General features: G+C 45.8%; 1 protein-coding gene across 1 annotated transcript in view; it reads left to right on the top strand.

Moving 5' to 3' along the window:
• The first annotated feature begins 1,194 nt into the window (after nt 1-1,194).
• Nucleotides 1,195-18,032, top strand: part of DDX20 (DEAD-box helicase 20) — a 53,794-nt gene continuing 36,956 nt past the window's right edge. The window contains exons 1-2 of the mRNA XM_040337492.1: nt 1,195-1,254; nt 14,955-15,183. Of these exons, the coding sequence (XP_040193426.1) occupies nt 15,000-15,183 (184 nt within the window). The 5' untranslated portion in view covers nt 1,195-1,254; nt 14,955-14,999. The remainder of the gene's footprint in view (nt 1,255-14,954; nt 15,184-18,032) is intronic.

Here is an 18,032-nt window from a genome sequence, read left to right as displayed (position 1 = left end):
CAGATCTCATATTTAAGAGGACCTGTCATGCTTTTTTCTATTACAAGGGATGTTTACATTCCTTATAATAGGAATAAAAGTGATCAATTTTTTTTTTTTTCAGTGTAAAAAGTAATAAAATAAATAAAAATAAATAAGAAAACAAAAAAATGTATTTTTTAAAGCGCCCAGTCCCGACGAGCTCGCGCGCAGAAGCGAACGCATACGCGAGTAGCGCCCGCATATGAAAACGGTGTTCAAATCACACAAGTGAGGTATCACCGCGATCGTTAGAGCGAGAGCAATAATTCTAGCCCTAGGCCTACTCTGTAGCTCAAAAAAATGCAACCTCTAGAATTTTTTAAACATCGCCTATCGAGATTTTTAAGGGTAAAAGTTTGACGCCATGCCACGAGCGGGCACAATTTTTAAGCGTGACATGTTGGGTATCATTTTACTCGGCGTAACATTATCTTTCACAATATATAAAAAAATTGGGCCAAATTTATTGTTGTCTTATTTTTTAATTCAAAAAAGTGAATTTTTTCCAAAAAAAGTGCGCTTGTAAGACCGCTGCGCAAATACGGTGTGACAAAAAGTATTGGAATGACCACCATTTTATTCTCTAGGGTGTTAGAAAAAAATATATATAATGTTTGGGGGTTTTAAGTAATTTTCTAGCAGAAAAAAATGTTTTAGTCTTACAAACACCAAATCTGAAAAACACCTAAGGTCTGGAAGTGGTTAAAATAAAACGCAGTGCGGTATTGCAAAAAATGGCCTGGCCAGGAAGGGGATAAATCCTTCTGGAGCTGAAGTGGTTAAGGTACTGTCGTTTGTCGTGCTCCACGGGCGTGCCCAGTTTTAAAGTTTGACATATTTGGTATCTTTTATATCTTGCTCCAAAAAATAGATATTATATTGTGCGCACTAAAATTCATCTTGTCCAAGAAAATTGCGTATGAAAAACCGCTGCACAAATATTGCAAGTCAAGGGGTTAAATATTTGAACTGGTCTTCACACAGCCAACCAATCACAATGCCGACGTCGGGATTGCGAGACACCTCACCCCTCCTTCCTGCTCGCTGCACTCTCAAAGCCTCCCTTTATCTCAAGCGCCGACAATACGGCGCGCGCACTCTCACTCTCTCTTCCGACAAGCCCCGCCCACTGTGCAGTTTCACATTTGGCCTTTCCCATGCTGCACCGGGAGCATCGCAGTTCGCGGACTTCCGGTTCAGTGAGGAGGAAGAATTATAGAGCTGCTGTCAGTGGTGAGCGGGGCAGGGATGAGGGAGTAATAGGCTGTGTACTGAGACAAGGAAGGCGCTTTATACTGGCAACCTGATGTGTGCTATAGCATGGCACAGGAGTAGAGAGCTGTGTGATAAGCGATCACTGTGATACAGCCGCACATGTTCTACACAGTGAGATCTGTTTGACACAATTCCACAACGTTTTCTATCTGCATGATATCTTCACTTTCTTTTCCTGAACGTGTCAGTGAACTGTGTTCTATACAGGCTACTGGGGCAGCATTGCATTACCTCAGCAGTAATCTTATTCATGACTAGAGCCCCATTCACAGTAAGCGTAGTGGGAATACACATTCCCCATTCCTGCATGTGGTGTTTTGTGCATAGGTAATACACAAAAGAAGCTCCATTTTCAGGTGTTGACCCTGATATGTGTGGCAAAATGCACATTTCAGTGCGTTTCTGCGCACAGGTGCGAAATGAGACCTTATGCTGGCCATACACGATAAGAAAAATTGGCAGACATTCGATCGTTTAGACAGTTTGTTTTTCAAACAGTTAAAGGGGTTTTCCACCCATTTTGTAAGTTTATTAAAAGTCAGCAGCTACAAAAAGTGTAGCTGCTGGCTTTTTATAAACCGACACTTACCGGCTCCAGCGATGCGCCGGATGGGGCTCCGCTCCTCGCCCCCCCTCGCCGGCCGGCGTCTTCATGCTCAGTGTGGGCACCCGGCCATGACAGCTTTCGGCTTCACGGCCGGGCACCCACTGCGCATGCGCGCGCGGCCCGGCGAGGCGCCGTCTGATTGGACAGGCGATCGCCGAGGACCTGTCGCGTGTCCTGGGCGATCGCCTACAGCAACCCCTTCATGTAGGTGATTAAGCTTAATCGTCTACCCGGAGGAAGTCCCACTCCTCCTGAAGCCCCCACTCCCCCCCCCAAAAAATTACATGCCAAATGTGGCATGTAAGGGGGTGAGGAGTGGGATAAGCGGAAGTTCCAAATTTGGGTGGAACTCCGCTTTAATGGGCACAAAATCGATAATTGTTGGGACGTTTTTGAGCCGAAAAAAAGTTTGGAAATTTTCTGCCGAACAAACTATGAAAGGTTAACCACTTAAAGTGGATGTAAACCCAATTTTTTTTTGATGTCACAATGTAGAGTATAAGATTTCCTATCATCTGTGCCCAGTCTTGCTACACAGTTAATCCAGCTCTGAGCAATCCTCTTTTATTGTAAAGTGAAAATTAACAGACTTCCAGATAAAACCCTGTCTAAATAAAAAGTCCTTTCTTCTCTCCTTGCTTTGAGTGACAGGTTATTTACATATCTAGCTTGGACATGTTTTTATCTTATGTTATGTTTATCATAATATCAGGTGATTCACAGTATAAAAAGTGAGAAATCCACCCCCTCCCCCACATAACACATCCTGGTAATATACAATGACCTGTGGATCACCTCATATTATGATGTACATAACGTATGATAAACATGTCCAAGCTAGATATGTAAATAACCTGTCACTCAAAGCAAGGAGAGAGCTGGATTAACTCTGTGGCAAGACTGGGCACAGATGATAGGAAATCTTATACTCTACATTGTGACATTAAAAAAAAAAAAAAAAAATGTTTGGGTTTACATCCACTTTGAGGCTCCATTCACACCTAGGCGTATTGTCGCCTGTAGCGCGACGCTATTGCAGCCTGCATTACGCTGGAGGGGTGATTTTACGTTGTCGGCTATGGAGATGGTTCACATCTCCACGCCGAAACGCCTGAAGCTCAAAACAAGTCCCGGACGTTTTTTTCAGGTGGCTTTCGGCGTTCGGCTATAGCCGACAATGTTGATCACCCCTCCTGTGTATGTTACTGCGGCGTATTTTACTGCGTTTTGTCGCGGGGAAAAAACGCCGCAATTTGTCGCGGTAAAATACGCCGCGTTCAGGTGTGAATGCAGCCTAAGACCCGGACCAATATGCAGGTAAAGGACCATGCCCCTTTTTGCGATTTGGCACTGCGTCGCTTTAACTGACAATTGCGTGACGTGGCTCCCGAACAAAATTGGCATCCTTTTTTTCCCACAAATAGTGACTCAAACATTATGGCGGATACATCGGACAATTTTGACACATTTTTGGGACCATTATCATTTTCACAGCAAAAAGTGCTATAAAAATGCATTGTTTACTGTGAAAATGACAATTGCAATTTGGGAGTTAACCACTATGGGGCGCTGAAGGGGTTAAGTGTGACCTCATATGTGTTTTTAACTGTAGGGGGGCGGGGCTGGACATGTGATGTCATTGATCGCCTTTCCCTATATCAGGGAACAGACGATCAATGACAACGCCACAGTGAAGAACGGGGAAGGTGTGTTTACACACAGCTCTCCCCATTCTTCAGCTCCTGTGACTCCGGTGGCGATCGGGCCGTGGTCACGGAGCTTCGGACTGGGTAGCAGGCGCGCGCCCGCGACCGGGCACTTAAAGAGGACGTACAGGTACGTGATTGTGCCATTCTGCCGACGTATATCGGCGTTAGGCGGTCCTTAAGTGGTTAATGTGTTTCCCATCTGAACTGTCTGCACTGGGTATATGTAAAAAAAACTAACCACATTTTTTTTATTTATGTCCACTGAATGATTTATCGGTCATTACATGATGGCACTATCGTTTGCGGCCAATTTTTAGTATAGTGTATGGCCCCCCGGAAAGCACTTCTCCTAAGTTCAGCTGAAGCTGCTGCCTGTTCACTTCCTGGATTTACACCAGGAAGCACACCTCCAGATTGCATTGGCCCTCTTATGACTCACCCCCCCCCCCCTTCCCAGCAACCTCTCTCGAAAGAGAGGGCTGTGCATAATGTCATTAGCCTAGGCTAATGACCAGACAATTTTTTTTTTTTTTTAATTAAAAGTCAGCAGCTACAAATGCTGCAGTTGCTGACTTTTAAAATAAGTACACTTACCTGTCCAGGGTGCCCACTATATCCTCACTGAAAGCTGACCCATTCCTCAGCTCCGGGTGGAGGCCTGGCATTGCTAGTAAGGGAATCGGGAAGTGAAGCGAGTCGCGCTGTACGTTCTGACTGGTCCCTGCTGTCTTCTGAAAGACACACAGGTCCCAGGAGACGACGGGGGAATGGAGGAGGGGTCAGACATGGCGTAGATCGCCGCGGATACTGCGGCGATCTTTTGCGGAAGTTGGAGAAAATGCCTGTATTAGACAGGCATCTGCTCCCCCGTGAAAGGTGCCAAATGTGACACCGGAGGGGAGGAGGAATCCAGACAGTGGAAGTAAAATTTTTGGGTGCAACTCCGCTTTAAAAAATACAATCAGAAGTAGGCATTTTACCTAGGAGTCAGACATTTAGCTATATGAAGGGTGGAAGGGAGAAATCTTTATATTAACCACTTCCATACAGGGCACTTATACACCTTCCCGCCCAGACCAATTTTTAGCTTTCAGTGCTGTTGCACTTTGAATGACAATTGCGCGGTCATGCTACACTGTACCCAAACTACATTTTTATCATTTTGTACCCACAAATAGAGCTTTCTTTCAGTGGTATTTGATCACCTCTGGGATATTTATTTTCTGCAAAAAAAAAAAAAAATGACCGAAAATTTTGAAAAAAAAAGTCTTTTTTTGTTTTTGTTATAAAACATTGTAAATAAGTACGTTTTCTCCTTCACTGATGGGCACTGATGGTACTGCACTGATAAGGCGGCACCGATGACGTGGCACTGATGTGGTGGCATTGATGGGCACTAATATGCGGCACGGCTGGGCACTGATAGGCGGCACGGATGGGTATAGATGGGCACTATTGTATGTGTTGTACTAATGGATGCCAATCAGTGCCAAACAATGCCTGCCAATCAGTGATGCCCATAGTGGGCACTGATTGGCATCCATTACAGCACTGATTGGCATCCATTTTGTGTGTCCTCATCCCTGGTGGTCTAGGGTGGCATCCTTCTTTTTTTTTTTTTTTTTTTTTTTTTCACTGGTGGTCTATATGCCCATCCCTGGTGGTCCAATGGGCATCCTCGGGAGGGGGGGGGGGGTTGCTGTTTATCAATCAGCACAAACCCCCCCCCCCCTGTCACAGGAGCAGCCGTTCGGCTCTCCTCTACTCTCGATTACCGGCTTTTCCTATTTACATCGTGATCGGACACGGCTGATCACGTGGTAAAGAGTCTTCGTGAGAGACTCTTTACCTTGATCGGTGTTGCGGGGTGTCAGACTGACACCCTGCAACAACGATCGCCGCGATGCGCGCCCCTGGGGGCGCGCAGCGGCTCAGAATCCTGAGGACGTCATATGACGTCCAGTCAGGATTCTACAACCACTTTGCCGACGTCAATATGTCATTGGCGGGCGGCAAGTGGTTAAAGTAGTACTAAAAGCTGAATTTTTTTTTTTTTTTTTTTTATCATCATGTATATGATAATTTTAAATATAGTATTGGTAAAAGTCTACTTTAACCACTTCAGCACGGACCATTTGGCTGCCCAAAAAACAGAGCACTTTTTGCGATTCGGCACTGCGTCGCTTTAACTGCGTCGTGCGACGTGGCTCCCAAATGAAATTGGCATCCTTTTTTTCCCACAAATAGACCTTTCTTTTGGTGATATTTGATCAACTCTGCTGTTTTTATTTTTTGTGCTTTAAACAAAAACAGAGCAACAATTTTGAAAAAAAAGCAATATTTTTAACCCTTTGCCAAAATAAATATCCCCAAAAAATACCGCATTTATCGGCGTATAACACGCACCCTAACTTTAAGAGGGAAGTTTCAGGTAAAAAACTGTCCACAGCCCCCTGCATATAACACGCAGACACAGTTTACTCTCTATTTTCAGGGTAAAAAAGTGAGTGTTATATGCCAATAAATACAGTATATAGATAAACATTTTTTTTTTGCTCAGTTTAGGCCGATACGTATTTTTCTACATATTTTTGGTTAAAAAAAAAAAAAATCCCAATAAGCGTTTATCGATTGGTTTGCACAAAAGTTATAGCGTCTACAAAATAGGGGATAGTTTTATGACATTTTTATAATTTTTTTTTTTTACTAGTAATGGCGGCGATCAGCGTTTTTTTTAATTTTTTTTATTATTATCCTGACTGCGAAATTATGGCAGACACTTTTGGCGCTATTTTGGGACCATTGTCATTGATACAGCGATCAGTGCTATAAAATGCACTGATTACCAACGTACGTACCCACAAACGTTTCAGCGCACACCCAGCTTATTTTAGCTATGAAGGCTAAGCATGCCGTGCTTCCAGAAGGCAGCTGTGGGACACAGAGTAGGCTCTGAACAGACACTTGCAGCAGTTCATTTCTCCTTACCTGGGTCATGTGAGTCACCAAGTGTTGCTTAGCAGGCTATGGTGCTTAGTCGGTTTGTTACATAGGGGCTTGGTGAGCCCTATTAAAGAGTCTCTCTTTTGAGGTGTGTTGAACCCAAGCACTCTTATTTTATTTATTTTTTTGTGGTCATTAAGCCTAGGTTCACACTGCTGCGAATTCAAAATCGCGGTAAAATGCGCGATTTTACCGCGATTTCGGCCGCAATTTAATGTAAATCGCGGCCCGAAATCGCAAAAAGTAGTACAGGAACTACTTTTTGAAATCGCAGATGCGGCGTCGCACTGATTAGGACAGTGCCATTGCCGACAATTGCCGCTGATTTGAGATGCGATTTGACATGTCAAATCGCATCTCAAATCGTTCCAGATCGTACCCAGTGTGAACCAGGGCTAAATGTCTTTCAAAAAGAGATGCAGGACAAACACTAAAGGGAAGGGCACATCTATGCCATCAGTAGTTCCTGATGAACGTAGTCGTATCCCTGGTGTTGTATCCCCTGAAAGACCAGAGGCTTCCGGGCAATCTAAGCTGCTGCGCCTATCTGGTATTGTGTCCACAATCAACGCTTCTTCTTTACCCTTCATCACTAAAGATGAAGTGTCCTCAGCCCTAGCCGGGTTAGAGCACAGGATTACTGGCATGATTGCCTTCAACCCGCAGGGTGGCAGGAAGCATGACAGATCCCTGGAGTCTCCTAGTTTGGAGCAGGAATGGGGAAGAGCCAAAAAGCACAGGATTCAGTGGAGTGCCCGGCAGATGCGATTGAGCCACCCTGGTCCTCTTGGGATCCCTGACAGGCAGCACAGGCTTTCCCCCTAAACTCCCTGCTGGAACAGACAGTGTATGCTGATTGGGAATATCCTGGCAGGATTTTGTTCCTCTTAAGAGGTTTTCCCTTTTTATATCCCATGGATCAAAGGTTTAAGAAATGAAGCATGCCAGCCATAGATGCAGCTGTCTCTTCCTTAAACAAGAACTTAACTTATACGGTGGATAATGCACAGGGCTTGAAGGACCCTGTTGACAAGAAAATGGAGTATCAATAAACTTCCTTTTCTTTGGCCAGTTCAGCAATTCAGCCAGCTGTTGCAGCAATTAGTATCTGCCATATCTGTAAAGGATCACGGAAGACAGCCTGATGGGCTCATTTAGAAGGATGATCTGCCTGAAAGTAAGACAGATATTCCTTGAGCGCTGTGTTTTGCTGTTGATGCCTTTTAAAAAGGGATTCAATACAGCAGGTTCTTCATTGGCTCTCTTGCCTTTACAGGCGCACATGCTTTTGTGGCTTAAGAACTGGTCAGCCGAGCTTCCTTATGAAAAGCTATTGGCAGGTTTCCCTTTTCAGGGGAAACGTTTATTGGTGACCATTTGGACGGATATATCCAAAAGGATTTCCGGAAGGGAAGAGTTGTCTATTTCCTGTGAAGAAAAGCACCAGGCGTCCCTTGTTTAAAAACTTCAGGCACTGCTTCCTCTAATGTCTTAGTGCCAAGGCAGTTAACAGCCAACAGGGCGCTAGATCCAGGGGCAAGCCGCAAGGCCAGGGCTAGAAAAGCACTGGGTCCAAGATTCTTCTAAATCCAGCACCAGGCTCTCCTTTTGAGGAGATGCCCCCCACTCTATTGGATGGAGGAAGGGCTGCTGCACTTTGCGGACATTTTGGAGAACAATAATTCAGGACGAGTGGGTCACCTCCAATTATACTCCGTGGTTACTAGCTGGAGTTGCGGGGGATTTCCCCTCAGGTTTTTAAGGTCCAGCGCTCCTCTGCTCAGTTTCAGCCTCGTTCCAGATGGAAGACTTTTTTTTTTTTGCCTCTATCGATATAAAGGATGTGTATTTCGATCTGACCCTAGATACGGTCCAAGCAATAGTATTCTCATCACCCACAGGGAATTGTGCCCTGAAGAATCGGGTGTGTCGGATAAGGTGCACAAGACAACCCTCCATTCGGCTCTGTATGAGCCTTCTAGAGAGGAAGGTATGCTCCGAGGTGGTGCCCCATGCCCAGTTCCATTCCAGTCCTCTCAACAAGACATCTTGTTGGCTTGGAACAGGAGAGGACAAGCCCTGGATTATCCAATGTGCTTATCTCCTCAGGCACGTTTAAGCCTAAACTGGTGGTTGCAGGATCAGAACCTGCGAAAGGGAAAGTCCTTTCTCCCGGGAACTTGGAAAGTGCTGACTACAGATGCCGGTCTCTCAGGCTGGGGAGTGACCCTGGAGGGGCTCATAGCTCAAGGGAGATGGTCAAGAACAGATCCAACGTCCTGGAGTTACGCGCAGTGCGACTGGCCCTACAGTCCTGGACGGTTCAGCTTCAGGACTACCCTATTGGGGTTCAGTCCGACAATGCCACTGCAGTGGCCCATGAAAGCCACCAAGGCGATATAAGGAGTTGTTCAGCTCTGAAGGAGGAGAACTACAGCCTAGCCTGGGCAGAGGGACAGGTGCCAATCCTATCGGCAGTCCATATCCTGGCAGTAGAGAACTGGAAAGCAGAATTAAATCAGCCTCCAGCAGATCTGCCAGAAGGAATGGTCCCTATACCCAGTGGGGTTCCAGGAAATTTGCCAACGTTGGGGATGGCCTACTGGCATCCAGGTTCAACAACAAGCTACAGCAGTTTGTGTCCTGAACAAGAGATCCTCTGGCAATCGGAGCAGACGCTCCCCTGGTTTATGCTTTCCCTCCGGTCCCTCTCCTTCCACATTTGTTGTGCAGGATTCGGAGAGTGGGCCAGTCATTCTGGTGGCACTAGCCTGGCCCAGAAGGCCTTGGTTCCTGGAGATTGTGAGAACAATAGATGGGCCATGAATGCTTCCATGGCGCTCCGATCTACTGTCTTAAAGGATCACTAAAGTCCTGATTTCATATCCTCATTGTTTGTTTTTGCTCTGATGTTGCTGTAATTCCTCTCTGTTCTGGACACTTCATGGTTGTCTGTTTCCTGATAACCACAGTACTGGGAGATTTCTCACTGTGGTGACTAATCAAGGACGTGTGATTACTGTGTGTCAGCACCAATCCAGTTTCGTTTTACAAAACATCACTGCCCTCTATTGTAGGGGTGTTGAAAATAATCGTAGCATCGATGCATCGAGATTCGACCACCCACGATGCTGCATCGATGCTACGACTTGCATTAATCGATTTTTGATGACGTCACCTGCGCGCCGCTTTAAAGGCCTTTCGAGTCTCAAAGCAGAAGCCGAGGGAAGCCGTGGGCGTCAGCTGCGGGCGTTAGCCGCGCCTCTATTCCCGCCCCCGCCAATGCAGCTAAGGGAGCTGTGGGCTTAAGCCGCGCCTCTTTTCCCGCCCCCGCCAATGCAGCTAAGGGAGCCGTGGGCTTAAGCTGCGCCTCTTTTCCCGCCCCCCTGCTGATGCAGCCGAAGACGCCGCGCCTCCTTTCCCGCCCCCCGCTGACGGCATGCGAGAGACACGTGGAGCGAGTGTCCCCGGTCCCGGTTCCGGTCCCGACCCCCGGAGCCTTCCTCCTTGGCTCACCTCACGCTGTGCACACTGCACAGGCTGCTGTGGGAGACCCGACACGGCCGAGTACTTCAGGCAGCAGAACAGTGACAGGAGTCGGAGACCATCATCATCAGGTACTTGGGGGGATGCACACTGGCGGCAATTTATGGGCACACTGATTGGCAGCAATTGATGGGACACTGATTGGCAGCAATTGATGGCACACTGATTGGCAGCAATTGGTGGCACACTGATTGGCAGCAATTGATGGGACACTGATTGGCAGCAATTGATGGCACACTGATTGGCAGCAATTGGTGGCACACTGATTGGCAGCAATTGGTGGCACACTGATTGGCAGGAATTAATGGCACACTGATTGGCAGCAATTGATGGCACACTGATTGGCAGCAATTGGTGGCACACTGATTGGCAGCAATTGGTGGCACACTGATTGGCAGCAATTGATGGCACACTGATTGGCAGCAATTGGTGGCACACTGATTGGCGGCAATTGGTGGCACACTGATGGGCAATTTGGGCACACTGGCAGCAATTGGTGGCATACTGGAAGCAATTGATGGCATTGGCACACTGGCAGCAATTGATGGCACACTGGTTTATGTATGTCTTAGTGATTGATTAACATCACAACTTCATTGATTTGAAATTGATACCCTTTTTTTTCGTATGATTTTTGCTTTTGCTCATCACTGCCACACACATGCAGCCATGCATTGCACGTGTGTGGCAGTAATGAGCAAAAGCAAAAATCATACAAAAAAAAGGTATCAATGAAGTTTTGATGTGAATCAATCACTAAGACAATAAGACATACATAAACCATAATTTATGACATGGCATACATTGTCGTTTGGCAATACATTGTCGTTATGGGGACAATGTCCGCAGTCTCTGATCCTCTCTAGTATCATTGTCCGCAGTCTCTGATCCTCTCTAATATCATGTCTGCAGTCTCTGATCCTTTCTAGTATCATGTCTGCAGTCTCTGATCCTTTCTAGTATCATGTCTGCAGTCTCTGATCCTTTCTAGTATCATGGCCGCAGTCTCTGATCCTTTCTAGTATCATGGCCGCAGTCTCTGATCCTTTCTAGTATCATGGCCGCAGTCTCTGATGCTTTCTAGTATCATGGCCGCAGTCTCTGATCCTTTCTAGTATCATGGCCGCAGTCTCTGATCCTTTCTAGTATCATGGCCGCAGTCTCTGATCCTTTCTAGTATCATGGCCGCAGTCTCTGATGCTTTCTAGTATCATGGCCGCAGTCTCTGATCCTTTCTAGTATCATGTCTGCCGTCTCTGTCCATCTCTTGTAGTATTTTGGGGTCAGTCTGGAGCTCCTCTTTAAGTTGGCTGCTATGTATACAGTTTTCTACATGCAGAGATTTTTTTTTAAGAACAGAAGAAAACCGTGCGCAGTAATCTTGATGCATCGTGATGCATCGCGGAATCGAATCGAATCGAATCGTGGACTTGATAATCGTAATCGCATCGAATCGTGAGACCGGTGAAGATGCGCAGCTATTGGCTCTTTGTCTCTGTACATCAGAGGACCAGGAAACAACAGCAAAAACGAAACTAAACTGCAGGTTCATTATATGATTGTTTTTTATCTATTTTTAATAATTTTTAAAGGGAATCGGTTAACTATTATGTCTCTATACCCTGTAAACAGTAATTTCAGCTAAAAATGATTTTTCCTTTTGTGACCCTTTAAGATCCTATATTCCCCCCAATTTACAGTCTCTAAATTTGACGGCATGGCTATTGAAGCCAGGGTGTTAAAGGACTGTGGCATCTCAGGACCAGTGGTGTCTTCCCCAGTGAATGCTAGAAAAGCTGTCACTAGGAAGATCTAGCATAAGGTCTGGAAGCCTTATACTGCCTAGTGTGAAGCAAGAAATTGCCATCCACGGAAATACGTGATTGAGAGAATTCTCTTTTCTACAGTCGGCTGTAGAAATCAAATTGACTTGAGTACAATCAGAGGTCAAGTTTTGGCCCTATCGGTTTTCTTCCAAAGGCCTATAGCCTTCCATTTTATGCATGGGGCAACTCACTTGTTCCCCCCCCCCCCCCCCCCCCCCCCATTAGGTGACCTATGTGTCCTTGGGACTTGAACTTGGTGCTGTCTGTGTTACAGAAACAACCATTTTAACCTATTAAGTAAATTACATTAGACGTGCTGTCATGCAAGCTAGCCTTCCCGATGGCTATCGCCTCAGCTAGGGGGGTGTTGGAGTTGACGGCCCTGTTGTGCAGAGAACCGTATTTATTCTTTCACCGTGAGAGGGTCGTGTTACAAACTGTTCCATCCTTTTCCAGCAAAAAGTGGTGTCGACCTTTCATGTAAATCGGACATTATTTTGCCTTCTTTTTTCTCTCAGCCTCATTCGGCAGAAGAGAGACGACTGCTTTCTTTGGACGTTGTCCAGGCAGTCAAGGTATATTTGTCTATATCTGTGGAGATCTGAGGCCCCCGTACACACGACCGAGGAACTCGACGTCAAAGTCCACATCAAGTTCCTCGTCGAGTTCAGTGTGGACTTTCCTCATTGAACAACGAGGAAATAGAGAACATGTTCTCTTTTCGGCCCGACGAGTTCCTCGTCGGCTTCCTCGCTGAAAAGTGTATACACGACCGAGTTTCTCGGCAGAATCCAGCTCCGACCGAGTTTCTGGCTGAATTCTGCCGAGAAACTCGGTCGTGTGTATGGGGCCTGAGGATCAGACTTCTTTTTGTTTTTACCAAAGAAAGGGCAGGCAACTTCCAAAGCTTCCCTTGCCAATTGGGTCCGACAATTGGTCATTCAGGCCTACGGTTTTAAACATAAAGCTCCTCCCTTTAAGGTGAGAGCTCATTCTACCAGGGGTGTAAGAACCTCCTGGGCTTTTCGCCATAAAGTATCTGTGACTCAGACTTGTAAGGTTGCTACCTCAGGGCATACGTTCACAAAATGTATCAAATGAGGACAGACACTGTTTTTTTTTTTTTTTTTTTTTGTTTTTTTTAATCAAGCTACATTTGCAAAATCCAAGTAACACGTATAACACCAACACGTTTGGGAAAAAAAAAAATAAACAAAATTTTAAAACAGAATTAATAAGTTGGAAAAGGGATCACCCTCCCTCCTAAAAAAGACTTGTAAACGCAATAGTGTAGCTACTGCAACTAACGATTATTTTCATCGATTACTTGGCCGATTATTGTTTAGATTAATCAGATAATAGCCTTTAAAAAAAATTTTTTTTTTTTAGATTTTTTTGGGGGCCAATTTGTTGTTGGGCAGATTACAAAACACAAATTGACGCAAAAACACATTACATGCTTTCCTACGGCTTCTCCATTGAAGTATATTGAACCAAAAAAAACAAAATAGCACCGTTTTGCATTAAAAAGTCCTTGCCCTTTCCAAATATGCAGCAGCTGAAAAAAAATCATGGATGTGAACGTGTCCCATAGGAAACATGTAAATGAACTGTAGTGTGTTTCTGCAAAAAGCACCAAAAAATAGAGGTGTGAACCCAGGCCTGAGATGTTTAGTAACATAATGGGATTAAAAAAACAAAAATAAGTACAAAAAGAGAAAATAATCGCTACTGTAAGGGGTTCTTTTTTTTTACTGTGGGACAGTGAAAGTAATATTTACAGTAGCAATTTGCTTTTTTGTACTATAAAGGGCTAATTCGTGTTTTTTTTAACCCCGTTATGTTACTGGCCGATTAATCGATTATGAAAATTGTAATCGGTTAATTTCATAATCGATTAGTTGTCGATTAATCGAATAGTTGTTTCGGCCCTACTTTCAACTGTAATCATCTGTGGTAATTTTGATTAACGCAGCATGGAAAGAGCTTTCCTGGAGCATTTCAGTCCTTGGTAGAGCAACTGAAGCAAACCATCAACTATGAGTAGCAAGTAACTGTCAAAAAATCGCCAGGATAAAGTTGTGGACATGCACAATTCAGGAGATGGATACAAAAAAAAAATTCAATGCCTAGAAACACAGTGAAGTCTTTTAATCAAGAGATTGTAAAGGTAACATGTCTATACTGCTACATGCTTTTTGTAATAGAATTGCACAGAGCAGCCATGAACCTCCTCTATTCAGATTTCGGACCCTCCGCTGGCAGTCCTGGCCCCTCCGTCCAGTGCCCCCATGATTCCATCCCATGAATCCGCTTCCCTTAGGGCACTCAGGCGCGCTTGTACCCGAGTCCTGCTGCTGCGTCCATTGACGCAAACAGCAGGACCCGGCCCCCTCTCCCTCACCACTGGCTTTGATTGACAGCACTGGGAGCTAATGGCTCCCGGTGCCCCAGCAGAGCCAGCGAGACCCTGAAGTGAGGGTAAAGTAGACCTGCAGATGTGCACGCCGCTGGATCAAATGAGGACTCGGGTAATTTGAAGAGGAGGAACGTTTTGGGTAGAGCAAACAGAGCGCGCATATGCACCTTAATATCGGTTATTCGAATGGACAGAATAAATTAATATTTTGGCCAATAGAAAGCATTAACAAGCATAAACTTGTGCAATATGCAGCTTCTAATGCATTTTTTTAAACAGCTTTCCTCCTTCAGAGGAGCTGAGCAAACACATTGTGTGCCTGAGGCCTTATATTGTCTTTCATTGAATGTATCTGCCTTTATAGTTGCTTATAAAGTGACAAAAACGTAAATCTTCCATTTTACTCTTGTTGAAACAAAGTCTTATTAAAACAGTTGCAAAGTCACAAATGATTGGTCTACTACGTTCATATTCAAATTTTGTATTCTCAAGCTAAGTTTGTTCTTTCCATTGCTCATATATAATAACTGTTAACCATTCTACTTTAGGCTGTGAATTCAAAAGTTGTATTTTACCATCCCTGTAAAAGAAACATGGCTGCACACTCATTGGGCTCTCGGCCAAGAACAGAAGATGTGCTCCAAGCTACAGGGGAAGCTCAGGATTTTAAAACTCTTCTATTGTCACAGCCTGTACTTGAAGGCTTGGAGGCTGCAGGATTCACCAAACCATCTCCAGTACAGAGCAAAGCCATACCACTTGGGAGATGTGGACTAGGTGAGTTGGTAAGGCTGCATTCACATCTAGACGGACGAAATCGCGGCGTTTTGTCGCCGCAAATCGCGGTAAAAATAGCGGCGTTTTGTACCGCGATTTGCGGCGACAAAACGCGGGTATTGTCCGCCTAGATGTGGCCCAAGATGACCCCCTCTATGGAGATGATTGCCATCTCCTTGCCGAACGCTCGAAGACGCCTGAAAAAAAGGTCCGGGACCTTTTTTCACGCCGCAGGCGACAGGCGTCCGGCGTTCGGCGTGGAGATGTGAACCATCTCCATAGAGGGACATGTATTTCCAGCCCTCTGGCGGCAGAGGCGTAGCGCTACAGGCGTAAAAACGCCTAGATGTGAATGGGGTCTTAATGAAAGCTTTGAGATTTACAAACATGAACAAATTTGTTGGTATGTTTCTGTTAAATGTATTTTTATTTTATTGAAGCAACTTTAAAACTGGTTTAAAACTTGTCTTCTTGAAGCTTGCTTGAAAGCCTGCTAGGAGTTTGCTTAAAGTGGCAATCAACACTCCCATTAAGATCTGTGTTCATTTACATACTGGAGCTGAGTGGTACTTTTTACAAGCTTCATAAAAGCTTGCTGAAAACTCTGAAAATGCTTTATCAAAGCTTACTGTTCACACTGTTCTTGTACAAACAGAAGCCTGTATAAAACAGGCCTAACCTAATCCAACAAATTGCTGAAAACAAGGGATATCTGTCTGTGGGATTTATGTACCTTCCGATTAGGTAGTTTGGCCGACTCTTCTTGCACAAACGGCTCCAGCTATCTTAGGTTTCAATAGGACCCAGATTTGGGTTTAAATGAGGCCACTTTAGAATAGACCAATGTTTTGTTCTTAGTCATTCTTGGTTGCTTTTAACTGTTTGTTTTGGGTCCTTTTCCTGCAGAAGGTCCTGCGACGGAGGCAGAGCTTTCTGACGCTTGACAATACGTGTGCTCCAGAATTCCTTGATGGGTAAAAAAAATACATGCCCCCTCCCTGTGCTGTTCAGTTTTCGATTTGTTTCCCCACAGCGAAACAGTTATTTTTCTTAGAACCAAAGCCGAGGGCTGAGGTTTCCACCTAAGCCGGACCGCAGGCTTGGGAAGCCTCTGCGTCTGGTAGGGCTCGCCCTTCTGGGGGGAAGGCAGCAGAATTTGGAAGAGCTCCCCTGAGAACTGAAGGATCCTGGGCATAGTGGGGCACCCAGAACTTCAGGGACCATGTTTCCTGCTCATTCCTCCTTAGCTGACAGGGTTGTCAGTTTGCAGAAGGCTGGCGGTTGGGTTTCCCGTGGGGCCCGCCATGCGTAGTTGGCCCCAACTCCTGTGGCTCCAGGGTCACGTGGTAGGGAGCAGTGCCTATTGCTGTTTGAGAAGGAAGGAAATTATGCATTGTATGCATCTGAGAAGATCCAGGAACCCGCAGCACATGTCTCTGCCCAGGGCAGGATGTATAGAGGTCTGGTTAGGCCTCAGTCGAAGGTTCTCCCAATCCACCAGACCCTCAAAGACATAATTTTGAGAGAATGGAAGGAGCCTAAGATAAACTCTTTAAGTTTAAAACCTGGAAGTGAGTGTTTTATTTTTTATTTTTTTAGACCCCCAGGCTGAATGCTTCTCTAGCACAGGTGTCCAAAGAATCTGACCTCTCCTTTGAGGATGCAGGCGACATCATGGACCAAGTGGACCTCCGGTCCGAGACCCTTCTGCGCAGGGCCTGGGAGGTCAATGCAGCAGCCATGAGTTCAGGCCTGCATTGGCTTGCATGGTCATGAATGCAGACATGTCGGTGACCAAGTTACTAGATCATGTGTCGCGTTCTTCCAAGTCCTAACAGGTCATAGACTCCTTGGAGGTTGAATTGGAATGGCGGTGGCCTACTTGGCAGATGCTTCAGTTGAAACCGTGCATACCACCGCAAAGTCTGCTGGCCCCCTAAACTCTGCTAGTAGGACCTTGTGGGTTAAGACCTGGAATGGGGATCACGCGTCAAAGATGCGGTTATGCGGTCTGCCATTCGAGGGCTCCCTGCTCTTTGGCACAGGTTTAGACCAGGCCCTACAGAGAAGGGCAAGAAGTTTCCCATGAAACCTAAAAGAAAGATGAGGGAATTTTTTGAAAACAGGTTCAGAGGGGCTCTTCCTCCAACTTCAGGGAACTCCTGGCAGTCAGGAAATCCCTAAGAGCGTTCGAAAAGAGGAGCAGGGGAAGCAAGATCCAGATCCTTTCAGACCAATGTGATGACGGTGGCTTTTTTGAACCACCAAGGAGGAACCAGGTCTCGCACTCTTATGGCTTAACTCAGCAACTCCTAGAGTAGGCGGAACAGAGAATCGCCTCGATCTCGGCAGCTCACATATGTGGGGTCTACAATGTAGTAGCGGACTACCTCAGCCGATTCACCGGGGGGGGGGGGGGGACACTAAATCCTGAGGTGTTCTCTCTTATGTGTCAGCACTTCGGCATGCCAGAGAGAGATCTTTGCTCGCAGGGTAAACAGAATAGTGAGGAGATTGTTTTCCCTGTCCAGAGAGAAAGGGTCCGAGGAGGTGGACATGTTGACCCAGGACTGTGAGTTGGATCTTGCCTATACCTTCCCCCCCCTTGGCTCTGATCCCGAGAAGAATACAGAAGCTGAGTCAGTCAGGCGGCAGACTGATTCTGGGAAATTGGACGGTATAAACCCCCCCACCCCCCCTCCTACAGCACTTACCGGAATGGCGGGACCTTCTCTTACAGGGTCTGGTTTGCCACCCGAACCCTAGGCAGCTAGGGAGAGGATATCCCCAGTGCAAATTTAGTAAATTTCCTCTGTGGGATCTGTCACTAGTTTTGGAGGCCCTAACTA

Source organism: Rana temporaria, chromosome 2 (assembly GCF_905171775.1).
Source record: "Rana temporaria chromosome 2, aRanTem1.1, whole genome shotgun sequence".
Taxonomy (NCBI): domain Eukaryota; kingdom Metazoa; phylum Chordata; class Amphibia; order Anura; family Ranidae; genus Rana; species Rana temporaria.
The sequence above is the reverse complement of the archived record's forward strand: the minus strand, read 5'-3'. Positions and strand labels throughout refer to the sequence as shown.